We start from the raw sequence: 14,147 nt of genomic DNA, 5'->3' as shown, positions 1-14,147 counted from the left end.
CAAAACCCCTGCCGTTGCTGTTCCACTGTCTTCCCTGCTCGGCTCCTTCTCCAATCAACTCTGGCCAGCTCCTCCCTCATGTCTTTGTAGTTACCCTTATTTAATTGCAATACCGTTACATCTGATTGCAGCTTCTCCCTCTCAAACTGCAGGGTAAATTCTATCATATTGTGGTCACTGCTTCCGAAGTGTTCCTTCACCTTAAGTTCCCTAATCGAGTCTGCCTCATTACACATCAGAGAGTGTGTGTGTCAGTGTGTGTGTGGATGTATGTGTCAGTGTGTGTGTCAATGAGTGTGAGTGAGTGTGTGTGACTGAGTGTGAGTGTGAGAGTGTGTGTATGTCAGTGTGTCTGGTGAACCTTCGCTGGACAACCTCAACACCCTTCCTCAAACGAGACGACCAAAACAGCACACAATACTCAAGGTGCGGCCTCCTCCCCATCTCTCCCTCTCCTCTCCCCCAACTCTCCGGCTCCTCTTCCGCCCATCTCTCCGGCTCCTCTCCCCCCCATCTCTCCGGCTCCTCTTCCCCCCATCTCTCCGGCTCGTCTCCCCCCCATCTCTCCTGCTCCTCTCCCCCATCTCTCCGGCTCCTCTCCCCCCATCTCTCCGTCTCCTCTCCCCCCATCTCTCCGGCTCCTCTCCCCCCCATCTCTCCGGCTCCTCTCCCCCCCCATCTCTCCGGCTCCTCTCCCCCCCATCTCTCCGGTTCCTCTCCCCCCATCTCTCCGGTTCCTCTCCCCCCATCTCTCCGGCTCCTCTCCCCCATCTCTCCCCCTCCTCTCCCCCCATCTCTCCGGTTCCTCTCCCCCCATCTCTCCGGCTCCTCTCCCCCCATCTCTCCGGCTCCTCCTCCCCCATCTCTCCAGCTCCTCTCCCCCCATCTCTCCGGCTCCTCTCCCCCCCATCTCTCCGGCTCCTCTTCCCCCATCTCTCCGGCTCCTCTCCCCATCTCTCCGGCTCCTCTCCCCATCTCTCCGGCTCCCCCCCCCCATCTCTCCGGCTCCTCCCCCCCATCTCTCCGGCTCCTCACCCCCCATCTCTCCGGCTCCTCACCCCCCATCTCTCCGGCTCCTCATCCTGTGCATCACTCTTACTGCACGGTCCACTCCCATCAGACGGGACAGTGTAGAGGGAGCTTTATTCTGTATCTAACCCCGTGCTGTACCTGTCCTGGGAGTGTTTGATGGGGACAGTGTAGAGGGAGCGTTACTCTGTATCTAACCCCGTGCTGTACCTGTCCTGGGATTGTTTGATGGGGACAGTGTAGAGGGAGTTTTACTCTGTATCTAACCCCGTGCTGTACCTGTCCTGGGATTGTTTGATGGGGACAGTGTAGAGGGAGTTTTACTCTGTATCTAACCCCGTGCTGTACCTGTCCTGGGATTGTTTGATGGGGACAGTGTAGAGGGAGTTTTACTCTGTATCTAAGCCCTTGCTGGACCTGTCCTGGGAGTGTTTGATGGGGACAGTGTAGCGGGAGATTTACTCTGTATCTAACCCCGTGCTGGTCCTGTCATGGGAGTGTTTGATGGGGACGGTGCAGAGGGAGCTTTACTCTGTATCTAACCCCGTGCTGTACCTGTCCTGGGAGTGTTTGATGGGGACAGTGTCGAGGGAGCTTTACTCTGTATCTAACCCCGTGCTGTACCTGTCCTGGGAGTGTTTGATGGGGACAGTGTAGAGGGAGCTTTACTCTGTATCAATCCCGTGCTGTATCTGTCCTGGGAGTGTTTGATGGGGACAGTGTAGAGGAAGCTTTACTCTGTATCTAACCCCGTGCTGTACCTGTCCTGGGAGTGTTTGGTGGGGACAGTGTAGAGGGAGCTTTACTCTGTATCGAACCCCGTGCTGTACCTGTCCTGGGCGTGTTTGATGGGGACAGTGTAGCGGGAGCTTTACTCTGTATCTAACCCCGTGCTGTACCTGTCCTGGGATTGTTTGATGGGGACAGTGTAGAGGGAGTTTTACTCTGTATCTAACCCTGTGCTGTACCTGTCCTGCGAGTGTTTGATGGGGACAGTGTAGAGGAAGCTTTACTCTGTATCTAACCCCGTGCTGTACCTGTCCTGGGAGTGTTTGATGGGGACAGCGTCGAGGGAGCTTTACTCTGTATCTAACCCCGTGCTGGACCTGTCCTGGGAGTGTTTGATGGGGACAATGTAGAGGGAGATTTACTCTGTATCTAACCCCGTGCTGGACCTGTCCTGGGAGTGTTTGATGGGGACGGTGTAGAGGGAGCTTTACTCTGTATCTAACCCCGTGCTGTACCTGTCCTGGGAGTGTTTGATGGGGACAGTGTAGAGTCAGCTTTACTCTGTATCTAACCCCGTGCTGTACCTGTCCTGGGAGTGTTTGGTGGGGACAGTGTAGAGGGAGCTTTACTCTGTATCTAACCCCGTGCTGTACCTGTCCTGGGCGTGTTTGATGGGGACAGTGTAGCGGGAGCTTTACTCTGTATCTAACCCCGTGCTGTACCTGTCCTGGGATTGTTTGATGGGGACAGTGTAGAGGGAGTTTTACTCTGTATCTAACCCCGTGCTCTACCTGTCCTGGGAGTGTTTGATGGGGGACAGTGTAGAGGGAACCTCACTCTGTATCTAACCCCGTGCTGTACCTGTCCTGGGAGTGTTTGATGGGGACAGTGTAGAGGGAGCTTTACTCTGTATCTAACCCCGTGCTGTACCTGTCCTGGGAGTGTTTGATGGGGACAGTGTAGAGGGAGCTTTACTCTGTATCTAACCCTGTGCTGTACCTGTCCTGGGAGTGTTTGATTGGGACAGTGTAGAGGGAGCTTTACTCTGTATCTAACCCCGTGCTGTACCTGTCCTGGGAGTGTTGTTTGATGGGGACAGGAGAGAGGGAGCTTTACTCTGTATCTAACCCCGTGCTGTACCTGTCCTGGGAGTGTTTGATGGGGACAGTGTAGAGGGAGCTTTTCTCTGTATCTAACCCCGTGCTGTACCTGTCCTGGGAGTGTTTGATGGGGACAGTGTAGAGGGAGCTTTACTCTGTATCTAACCCCGTGCTGTACCTGTCCTGGGAGTGTTTGATGGGGACAGTGTAGAGGGAGCTTTACTCTGTATCTAACCCCGTGCTGTACCTGTCCTGGGAGTGTTTGATGAGTACAGTGTAGAGGGAGCTTTACTCTGTATCTAACCCCGTGCTGTACCTGTCCTGGGAGTGTTTGATGGGGACAGTGTAGAGGCAGCTTTAAACTGTATCTAACCCCGTGCTGTACCTGTCCTGTGAGTGTTTGACGGGGACAGTGTAGAGGTAGCTTCACTCTGTATCTAACCCCGTGCTGTACCTGTCCTGGGAGTGTTTGATGGGGACAGCGTAGAGGGAGATTTACTCTGTATCTAACCCCGTGCTGGACCTGTCCTGGGAGTGTTTGATGGGGACGGTGTAGAGGGAGCTTTACTCTGTATCTATCCCCGTGCTGTACCTGTCCTGGGAGTGTTTGATGGGGACAGTGTCGAGGGAGCTTTACTCTGTATCTAACCCCGTGCTGTACCTGTCCTGGGAGTGTTTGATGGGGACAGTGCAGAGGGAGCTTTACTCTGTATCAAACCCTTGCTGTATCTGTCCTGGGAGTGTTTGATGGGGACAGTGTAGAGGGAGCTTTACTCTGTATCTAACCCCGTGCTGTACCTGTCCTAGGAGTGTTTGATGGGGACAGTGTAGAGGGAGCTTTACTCTGTATCTAATCCTGTGCTGTACCTGTCCTGGGAGTGTTTGATGGGGACAGTGTAGAGGGAGCTTTACTCTGTATCTAACCCCGTGCTGTACATGTCCTAGGAGTGTTTGATGGGGACAGTGTAGAGGGAGCTTTACTCTGTATCTAATCCTGTGCTGTACCTGTCCTGGGAGTGTTTGATGGGGACAGTGTAGAGGGAGCTTTACTCTGTATCTAACCCCGTGCTGTACCTGTCCTGGGAGTGTTTGATGGGGACAGGAGAGAGGGAGCTTTACTCTGTATCTAACCCCGTGCTGTACCTGTCCTGGGAGTGTTTGATGGGGGACAGTGTAGAGGGAGCTTTACTCTGTATCTAATCCTGTGCTGTACCTGTCCTGGGAGTGTTTGATGGGGACAGTGTAGATGGTACTTTACTCTGTATCTAACCCTGTGCTGTACCTGTCCTGTGAGTGTTTGATGGGAACAGTGTAGAGGAAGCTTTACTCTGTATCTAACCCCGTGCTGTACCTGTCCTGGGAGTGTTTGATGGGGACAGCGTCGAGGGAGCTTTACTCTGTATCTAACCCCGTGCTGTACCTGTCCTGGGAGTGTTTGATGGGGACAGCGTCGAGGGAGATTTACTCTGTACCTAACCTCGTGCTGGACCTGTCCTGGGAGTGTTTGATGGGGACAATGTAGAGGGAGATTTACTCTGTATCTAACCCCGTGCTGGACCTGTCCTGGGAGTGTTTGATGGGGACGGTGTAGAGGGAGCTTTACTCTGTATCTAACCCCGTGCTGTACCTGTCCTGGGAGTGTTTGATGGGGACAGTGTAGAGGCAGGTTTACTCTGTATCTAACCCCGTGCTGTACCTGTCCTGGGAGTGTTTGACGGGGACAGTGTCGAGGGAGCTTCACTCTGTATCTAACCCCTTGCTGTACCTGTCCTGGGAGTGTTTGATGGGGACAGTGTAGCGGGAGATTTACTCTGTATCTAACCCCGTGCTGGACCTGTAATGGGAGTGTTTGATGGGGATGGTGCAGAGGGAGCTTTACTCTGTATCTAACCACGTGCTGTACCTGTCCTGGGAGTGTTTGATGGGGACAGTGTCGAGGGAGCTTTACTCTGTATCTAACCCCGTGCTGTACCTGTCCTGGGAGTGTTTGATGGGGACAGTGTAGAGGGAGCTTTACTCTGTATCAAACCCGTGCTGTATCTGTCCTGGGAGTGTTTGATGGGGACAGTGTATAGGGAGCTTTAATCTGTATCTAACCCCGTGCTGTACCTGTCCTAGGAGTCTATGATGGGGACAGTGTAGAGGGAGCTTTACTCTGTATCTAACACCGTGCTGGACCTGTCCTGGGAGTGTTTGATGGGGACAGTGTAGAGGGAGCTTTACTCTGTATCTAACCCCGTGCTGTACCTGTCCTGGGAGTGTTTGATGGGGACTGTGTAGATGGAGCTTTACTCTGTATCTAACCCCGTGCTGTACCTGTCCTGGGAGTGTTTGATGGGGACAGTGTAGAGGGAGCTTTACTCTGTATCTAACCCCGTGCTGTACCTGTCCTGGGAGTGTTTGATGGGGACAGTGTAGAGGGAGCTTTACTCTGTATCTAACCCCGTGCTGTACCTGTCCTGGGCGTGTTTGATGGGGACAGTGTAGCGGGAGCTTTACTCTGTATCTAACCCCGTGCTGTGCCTGTCCTGGGTGTGTTTGATGGGGACAGTGTAGAGGGAGCTTTACTCTGTATCTAACCCCGTGCTGTACCTGTCCTGGGCGTGTTTGATGGGGACAGTGTAGCGGGAGCTTTACTCTGTATCTAACCCCGTGCTGTACCTGTCCTGGGATTGTTTGATGGGGACAGTGTAGAGGGAGTTTTACTCTGTATCTAACCCCGTGCTTTACCTGTCCTGGGAGTGTTTGATGGGGGACAGTGTAGAGGGAACTTCACTCTGTATCTAACCCCGTGCTGTACCTGTCCTGGGAGTGTTTGATGGGGACAGTGTAGAGGGAGCTTTACTCTGTATCTAACCCCGTGCTGTACCTGTCCTGGGAGTGTTTGATGGGGACAGTGTAGAGGGAGCTTTACTCTGTATCTAACCCTGTGCTGTACCTGTCCTGGGAGTGTTTGATTGGGACAGTGTAGAGGGAGCTTTACTCTGTATCTAACCCCGTGCTGTACCTGTCCTGGGAGTGTTGTTTGATGGGGACAGGAGAGAGGGAGCTTTACTCTGTATCTAACCCCGTGCTGTACCTGTCCTGGGAGTGTTTGATGGGGACAGTGTAGAGGGAGCTTTTCTCTGTATCTAACCCCGTGCTGTACCTGTCCTGGGAGTGTTTGATGGGGACAGTGTAGAGGGAGCTTTACTCTGTATCTAACCCCGTGCTGTACCTGTCCTGGGAGTGTTTGATGGGGACAGTGTAGAGGGAGCTTTACTCTGTATCTAACCCCGTGCTGTACCTGTCCTGGGAGTGTTTGATGAGTACAGTGTAGAGGGAGCTTTACTCTGTATCTAACCCCGTGCTGTACCTGTCATGGGAGTGTTTGATGGGGACAGTGTAGAGGCAGCTTTAAACTGTATCTAACCCCGTGCTGTACCTGTCCTGTGAGTGTTTGACGGGGACAGTGTAGAGGTAGCTTCACTCTGTATCTAACCCCGTGCTGTACCTGTCCTGGGAGTGTTTGATGGGGACAGCGTAGAGGGAGATTTACTCTGTATCTAACCCCGTGCTGGACCTGTCCTGGGAGTGTTTGATGGGGACGGTGTAGAGGGAGCTTTACTCTGTATCTATCCCCGTGCTGTACCTGTCCTGGGAGTGTTTGATGGGGACAGTGTCGAGGGAGCTTTACTCTGTATCTAACCCCGTGCTGTACCTGTCCTGGGAGTGTTTGATGGGGACAGTGCAGAGGGAGCTTTACTCTGTATCAAACCCTTGCTGTATCTGTCCTGGGAGTGTTTGATGGGGACAGTGTAGAGGGAGCTTTACTCTGTATCTAACCCCGTGCTGTACCTGTCCTAGGAGTGTTTGATGGGGACAGTGTAGAGGGAGCTTTACTCTGTATCTAATCCTGTGCTGTACCTGTCCTGGGAGTGTTTGATGGGGACAGTGTAGAGGGAGCTTTACTCTGTATCTAACCCCGTGCTGTACATGTCCTAGGAGTGTTTGATGGGGACAGTGTAGAGGGAGCTTTACTCTGTATCTAATCCTGTGCTGTACCTGTCCTGGGAGTGTTTGATGGGGACAGTGTAGAGGGAGCTTTACTCTGTATCTAACCCCGTGCTGTACCTGTCCTGGGAGTGTTTGATGGGGACAGGAGAGAGGGAGCTTTACTCTGTATCTAACCCCGTGCTGTACCTGTCCTGGGCGTGTTTGATGGGGACAGTGTAGCGGGAGCTTTACTCTGTATCTAACCCCGTGCTGTACCTGTCCTGGGATTGTTTGATGGGGACAGTGTAGAGGGAGTTTTACTCTGTATCTAACCCCGTGCTCTACCTGTCCTGGGAGTGTTTGATGGGGGACAGTGTAGAGGGAACTTCACTCTGTATCTAACCCCGTGCTGTACCTGTCCTGGGAGTGTTTGATGGGGACAGTGTAGAGGGAGCTTTACTCTGTATCTAACCCCGTGCTGTACCTGTCCTGGGAGTGTTTGATGGGGACAGTGTAGAGGGAGCTTTACTCTGTATCTAACCCTGTGCTGTACCTGTCCTGGGAGTGTTTGATTGGGACAGTGTAGAGGGAGCTTTACTCTGTATCTAACCCCGTGCTGTACCTGTCCTGGGAGTGTTGTTTGATGGGGACAGGAGAGAGGGAGCTTTACTCTGTATCTAACCCCGTGCTGTACCTGTCCTGGGAGTGTTTGATGGGGACAGTGTAGAGGGAGCTTTTCTCTGTATCTAACCCCGTGCTGTACCTGTCCTGGGAGTGTTTGATGGGGACAGTGTAGAGGGAGCTTTACTCTGTATCTAACCCCGTGCTGTACCTGTCCTGGGAGTGTTTGATGGGGACAGTGTAGAGGGAGCTTTACTCTGTATCTAACCCCGTGCTGTACCTGTCCTGGGAGTGTTTGATGAGTACAGTGTAGAGGGAGCTTTACTCTGTATCTAACCCCGTGCTGTACCTGTCCTGGGAGTGTTTGATGGGGACAGTGTAGAGGCAGCTTTAAACTGTATCTAACCCCGTGCTGTACCTGTCCTGTGAGTGTTTGACGGGGACAGTGTAGAGGTAGCTTCACTCTGTATCTAACCCCGTGCTGTACCTGTCCTGGGAGTGTTTGATGGGGACAGCGTAGAGGGAGATTTACTCTGTATCTAACCCCGTGCTGGACCTGTCCTGGGAGTGTTTGATGGGGACAGTGTCGAGGGAGCTTTACTCTGTATCTAACCCCGTGCTGTACCTGTCCTGGGAGTGTTTGATGGGGACAGTGCAGAGGGAGCTTTACTCTGTATCAAACCCTTGCTGTATCTGTCCTGGGAGTGTTTGATGGGGACAGTGTAGAGGGAGCTTTACTCTGTATCTAACCCCGTGCTGTACCTGTCCTAGGAGTGTTTGATGGGGACAGTGTAGAGGGAGCTTTACTCTGTATCTAATCCTGTGCTGTACCTGTCCTGGGAGTGTTTGATGGGGACAGTGTAGAGGGAGCTTTACTCTGTATCTAACCCCGTGCTGTACATGTCCTAGGAGTGTTTGATGGGGACAGTGTAGAGGGAGCTTTACTCTGTATCTAATCCTGTGCTGTACCTGTCCTGGGAGTGTTTGATGGGGACAGTGTAGAGGGAGCTTTACTCTGTATCTAACCCCGTGCTGTACCTGTCCTGGGAGTGTTTGATGGGGACAGGAGAGAGGGAGCTTTACTCTGTATCTAACCCCGTGCTGTACCTGTCCTGGGAGTGTTTGATGGGGGACAGTGTAGAGGGAGCTTTACTCTGTATCTAATCCTGTGCTGTACCTGTCCTGGGAGTGTTTGATGGGGACAGTGTAGATGGTACTTTACTCTGTATCTAACCCTGTGCTGTACCTGTCCTGTGAGTGTTTGATGGGAACAGTGTAGAGGAAGCTTTACTCTGTATCTAACCCCGTGCTGTACCTGTCCTGGGAGTGTTTGATGGGGACAGCGTCGAGGGAGCTTTACTCTGTATCTAACCCCGTGCTGTACCTGTCCTGGGAGTGTTTGATGGGGACAGCGTCGAGGGAGATTTACTCTGTACCTAACCTCGTGCTGGACCTGTCCTGGGAGTGTTTGATGGGGACAATGTAGAGGGAGATTTACTCTGTATCTAACCCCGTGCTGGACCTGTCCTGGGAGTGTTTGATGGGGACGGTGTAGAGGGAGCTTTACTCTGTATCTAACCCCGTGCTGTACCTGTCCTGGGAGTGTTTGATGGGGACAGTGTAGAGGCAGCTTTACTCTGTATCTAACCCCGTGCTGTACCTGTCCTGGGAGTGTTTGACGGGGACAGTGTCGAGGGAGCTTCACTCTGTATCTAACCCCTTGCTGTACCTGTCCTGGGAGTGTTTGATGGGGACAGTGTAGCGGGAGATTTACTCTGTATCTAACCCCGTGCTGGACCTGTAATGGGAGTGTTTGATGGGGACAGTGTAGAGGGAGCTTTACTCTGTATCTAACCCCGTGCTGTACCTGTCCTGGGAGTGTTTGATGGGGACAGTGTATAGGGAGCTTTAATCTGTATCTAACCCCGTGCTGTACCTGTCCTAGGAGTCTATGATGGGGACAGTGTAGAGGGAGCTTTACTCTGTATCTAACACCGTGCTGGACCTGTCCTGGGAGTGTTTGATGGGGACAGTGTAGAGGGAGCTTTACTCTGTATCTAACCCCGTGCTGTACCTGTCCTGGGAGTGTTTGATGGGGACTGTGTAGATGGAGCTTTACTCTGTATCTAACCCCGTGCTGTACCTGTCCTGGGAGTGTTTGATGGGGACAGTGTAGAGGGAGCTTTACTCTGTATCTAACCCCGTGCTGTACCTGTCCTGGGAGTGTTTGATGGGGACAGTGTAGAGGGAGCTTTACTCTGTATCTAACCCCGTGCTGTACCTGTCCTGGGCGTGTTTGATGGGGACAGTGTAGCGGGAGCTTTACTCTGTATCTAACCCCGTGCTGTGCCTGTCCTGGGTGTGTTTGATGGGGACAGTGTAGAGGGAGCTTTACTCTGTATCTAACCCCGTGCTGTACCTGTCCTGGGCGTGTTTGATGGGGACAGTGTAGCGGGAGCTTTACTCTGTATCTAACCCCGTGCTGTACCTGTCCTGGGATTGTTTGATGGGGACAGTGTAGAGGGAGTTTTACTCTGTATCTAACCCCGTGCTTTACCTGTCCTGGGAGTGTTTGATGGGGGACAGTGTAGAGGGAACTTCACTCTGTATCTAACCCCGTGCTGTACCTGTCCTGGGAGTGTTTGATGGGGACAGTGTAGAGGGAGCTTTACTCTGTATCTAACCCCGTGCTGTACCTGTCCTGGGAGTGTTTGATGGGGACAGTGTAGAGGGAGCTTTACTCTGTATCTAACCCTGTGCTGTACCTGTCCTGGGAGTGTTTGATTGGGACAGTGTAGAGGGAGCTTTACTCTGTATCTAACCCCGTGCTGTACCTGTCCTGGGAGTGTTGTTTGATGGGGACAGGAGAGAGGGAGCTTTACTCTGTATCTAACCCCGTGCTGTACCTGTCCTGGGAGTGTTTGATGGGGACAGTGTAGAGGGAGCTTTTCTCTGTATCTAACCCCGTGCTGTACCTGTCCTGGGAGTGTTTGATGGGGACAGTGTAGAGGGAGCTTTACTCTGTATCTAACCCCGTGCTGTACCTGTCCTGGGAGTGTTTGATGGGGACAGTGTAGAGGGAGCTTTACTCTGTATCTAACCCCGTGCTGTACCTGTCCTGGGAGTGTTTGATGAGTACAGTGTAGAGGGAGCTTTACTCTGTATCTAACCCCGTGCTGTACCTGTCCTGGGAGTGTTTGATGGGGACAGTGTAGAGGCAGCTTTAAACTGTATCTAACCCCGTGCTGTACCTGTCCTGTGAGTGTTTGACGGGGACAGTGTAGAGGTAGCTTCACTCTGTATCTAACCCCGTGCTGTACCTGTCCTGGGATTGTTTGATGGGGACAGTGTAGAGGGAGTTTTACTCTGTATCTAACCCCGTGCTCTACCTGTCCTGGGAGTGTTTGATGGGGGACAGTGTAGAGGGAACTTCACTCTGTATCTAACCCCGTGCTGTACCTGTCCTGGGAGTGTTTGATGGGGACAGTGTAGAGGGAGCTTTACTCTGTATCTAACCCCGTGCTGTACCTGTCCTGGGAGTGTTTGATGGGGACAGTGTAGAGGGAGCTTTACTCTGTATCTAACCCTGTGCTGTACCTGTCCTGGGAGTGTTTGATTGGGACAGTGTAGAGGGAGCTTTACTCTGTATCTAACCCCGTGCTGTACCTGTCCTGGGAGTGTTGTTTGATGGGGACAGGAGAGAGGGAGCTTTACTCTGTATCTAACCCCGTGCTGTACCTGTCCTGGGAGTGTTTGATGGGGACAGTGTAGAGGGAGCTTTTCTCTGTATCTAACCCCGTGCTGTACCTGTCCTGGGAGTGTTTGATGGGGACAGTGTAGAGGGAGCTTTACTCTGTATCTAACCCCGTGCTGTACCTGTCCTGGGAGTGTTTGATGGGGACAGTGTAGAGGGAGCTTTACTCTGTATCTAACCCCGTGCTGTACCTGTCCTGGGAGTGTTTGATGAGTACAGTGTAGAGGGAGCTTTACTCTGTATCTAACCCCGTGCTGTACCTGTCCTGGGAGTGTTTGATGGGGACAGTGTAGAGGCAGCTTTAAACTGTATCTAACCCCGTGCTGTACCTGTCCTGTGAGTGTTTGACGGGGACAGTGTAGAGGTAGCTTCACTCTGTATCTAACCCCGTGCTGTACCTGTCCTGGGAGTGTTTGATGGGGACAGCGTAGAGGGAGATTTACTCTGTATCTAACCCCGTGCTGGACCTGTCCTGGGAGTGTTTGATGGGGACAGTGTCGAGGGAGCTTTACTCTGTATCTAACCCCGTGCTGTACCTGTCCTGGGAGTGTTTGATGGGGACAGTGCAGAGGGAGCTTTACTCTGTATCAAACCCTTGCTGTATCTGTCCTGGGAGTGTTTGATGGGGACAGTGTAGAGGGAGCTTTACTCTGTATCTAACCCCGTGCTGTACCTGTCCTAGGAGTGTTTGATGGGGACAGTGTAGAGGGAGCTTTACTCTGTATCTAATCCTGTGCTGTACCTGTCCTGGGAGTGTTTGATGGGGACAGTGTAGAGGGAGCTTTACTCTGTATCTAACCCCGTGCTGTACATGTCCTAGGAGTGTTTGATGGGGACAGTGTAGAGGGAGCTTTACTCTGTATCTAATCCTGTGCTGTACCTGTCCTGGGAGTGTTTGATGGGGACAGTGTAGAGGGAGCTTTACTCTGTATCTAACCCCGTGCTGTACCTGTCCTGGGAGTGTTTGATGGGGACAGGAGAGAGGGAGCTTTACTCTGTATCTAACCCCGTGCTGTACCTGTCCTGGGAGTGTTTGATGGGGGACAGTGTAGAGGGAGCTTTACTCTGTATCTAATCCTGTGCTGTACCTGTCCTGGGAGTGTTTGATGGGAACAGTGTAGATGGTACTTTACTCTGTATCTAACCCTGTGCTGTACCTGTCCTGTGAGTGTTTGATGGGAACAGTGTAGAGGAAGCTTTACTCTGTATCTAACCCCGTGCTGTACCTGTCCTGGGAGTGTTTGATGGGGACAGCGTCGAGGGAGCTTTACTCTGTATCTAACCCCGTGCTGTACCTGTCCTGGGAGTGTTTGATGGGGACAGCGTCGAGGGAGATTTACTCTGTACCTAACCTCGTGCTGGACCTGTCCTGGGAGTGTTTGATGGGGACAATGTAGAGGGAGATTTACTCTGTATCTAACCCCGTGCTGGACCTGTCCTGGGAGTGTTTGATGGGGACGGTGTAGAGGGAGCTTTACTCTGTATCTAACCCCGTGCTGTACCTGTCCTGGGAGTGTTTGATGGGGACAGTGTAGAGGCAGCTTTACTCTGTATCTAACCCCGTGCTGTACCTGTCCTGGGAGTGTTTGACGGGGACAGTGTCGAGGGAGCTTCACTCTGTATCTAACCCCTTGCTGTACCTGTCCTGGGAGTGTTTGATGGGGACAGTGTAGCGGGAGATTTACTCTGTATCTAACCCCGTGCTGGACCTGTAATGGGAGTGTTTGATGGGGACAGTGTAGAGGGAGCTTTACTCTGTATCTAACCCCGTGCTGTACCTGTCCTGGGAGTGTTTGATGGGGACAGTGTATAGGGAGCTTTAATCTGTATCTAACCCCGTGCTGTACCTGTCCTAGGAGTCTATGATGGGGACAGTGTAGAGGGAGCTTTACTCTGTATCTAACACCGTGCTGGACCTGTCCTGGGAGTGTTTGATGGGGACAGTGTAGAGGGAGCTTTACTCTGTATCTAACCCCGTGCTGTACCTGTCCTGGGAGTGTTTGATGGGGACTGTGTAGATGGAGCTTTACTCTGTATCTAACCCCGTGCTGTACCTGTCCTGGGAGTGTTTGATGGGGACAGTGTAGAGGGAGCTTTACTCTGTATCTAACCCCGTGCTGTACCTGTCCTGGGAGTGTTTGATGGGGACAGTGTAGAGGGAGCTTTACTCTGTATCTAACCCCGTGCTGTACCTGTCCTGGGCGTGTTTGATGGGGACAGTGTAGCGGGAGCTTTACTCTGTATCTAACCCCGTGCTGTGCCTGTCCTGGGTGTGTTTGATGGGGACAGTGTAGAGGGAGCTTTACTCTGTATCTAACCCCGTGCTGTACCTGTCCTGGGCGTGTTTGATGGGGACAGTGTAGCGGGAGCTTTACTCTGTATCTAACCCCGTGCTGTACCTGTCCTGGGATTGTTTGATGGGGACAGTGTAGAGGGAGTTTTACTCTGTATCTAACCCCGTGCTTTACCTGTCCTGGGAGTGTTTGATGGGGGACAGTGTAGAGGGAACTTCACTCTGTATCTAACCCCGTGCTGTACCTGTCCTGGGAGTGTTTGATGGGGACAGTGTAGAGGGAGCTTTACTCTGTATCTAACCCCGTGCTGTACCTGTCCTGGGAGTGTTTGATGGGGACAGTGTAGAGGGAGCTTTACTCTGTATCTAACCCTGTGCTGTACCTGTCCTGGGAGTGTTTGATTGGGACAGTGTAGAGGGAGCTTTACTCTGTATCTAACCCCGTGCTGTACCTGTCCTGGGAGTGTTGTTTGATGGGGACAGGAGAGAGGGAGCTTTACTCTGTATCTAACCCCGTGCTGTACCTGTCCTGGGAGTGTTTGATGGGGACAGTGTAGAGGGAGCTTTTCTCTGTATCTAACCCCGTGCTGTATCTGTCCTGGGAGTGTTTGATGGGGACAGTGTAGAGGGAGCTTTACTCTGTATC

The 14,147-nt window shown here is 52.4% G+C and overlaps 1 protein-coding gene across 1 annotated transcript in view; it reads left to right on the top strand.

Moving 5' to 3' along the window:
- Window positions 1-275: 275 nt before the first annotated feature.
- Window positions 276-14,147, top strand: part of LOC140399876 (E3 ubiquitin-protein ligase pellino homolog 1-like) — a 73,325-nt gene continuing 59,453 nt past the window's right edge. Inside the window, 1 exon segment of the mRNA XM_072489342.1 lies at window positions 276-426. Within this exon segment, the coding sequence (XP_072345443.1) occupies window positions 341-426 (86 nt within the window). The 5' untranslated portion in view covers window positions 276-340.

The sequence above is a fragment of the Scyliorhinus torazame genome, chromosome 24, assembly GCF_047496885.1.
Source record: "Scyliorhinus torazame isolate Kashiwa2021f chromosome 24, sScyTor2.1, whole genome shotgun sequence".
Lineage (NCBI taxonomy): Eukaryota > Metazoa > Chordata > Chondrichthyes > Carcharhiniformes > Scyliorhinidae > Scyliorhinus > Scyliorhinus torazame.
Note: the sequence above shows the minus strand (reverse complement) of the source record. Positions and strands in the feature narration are given on the sequence as shown.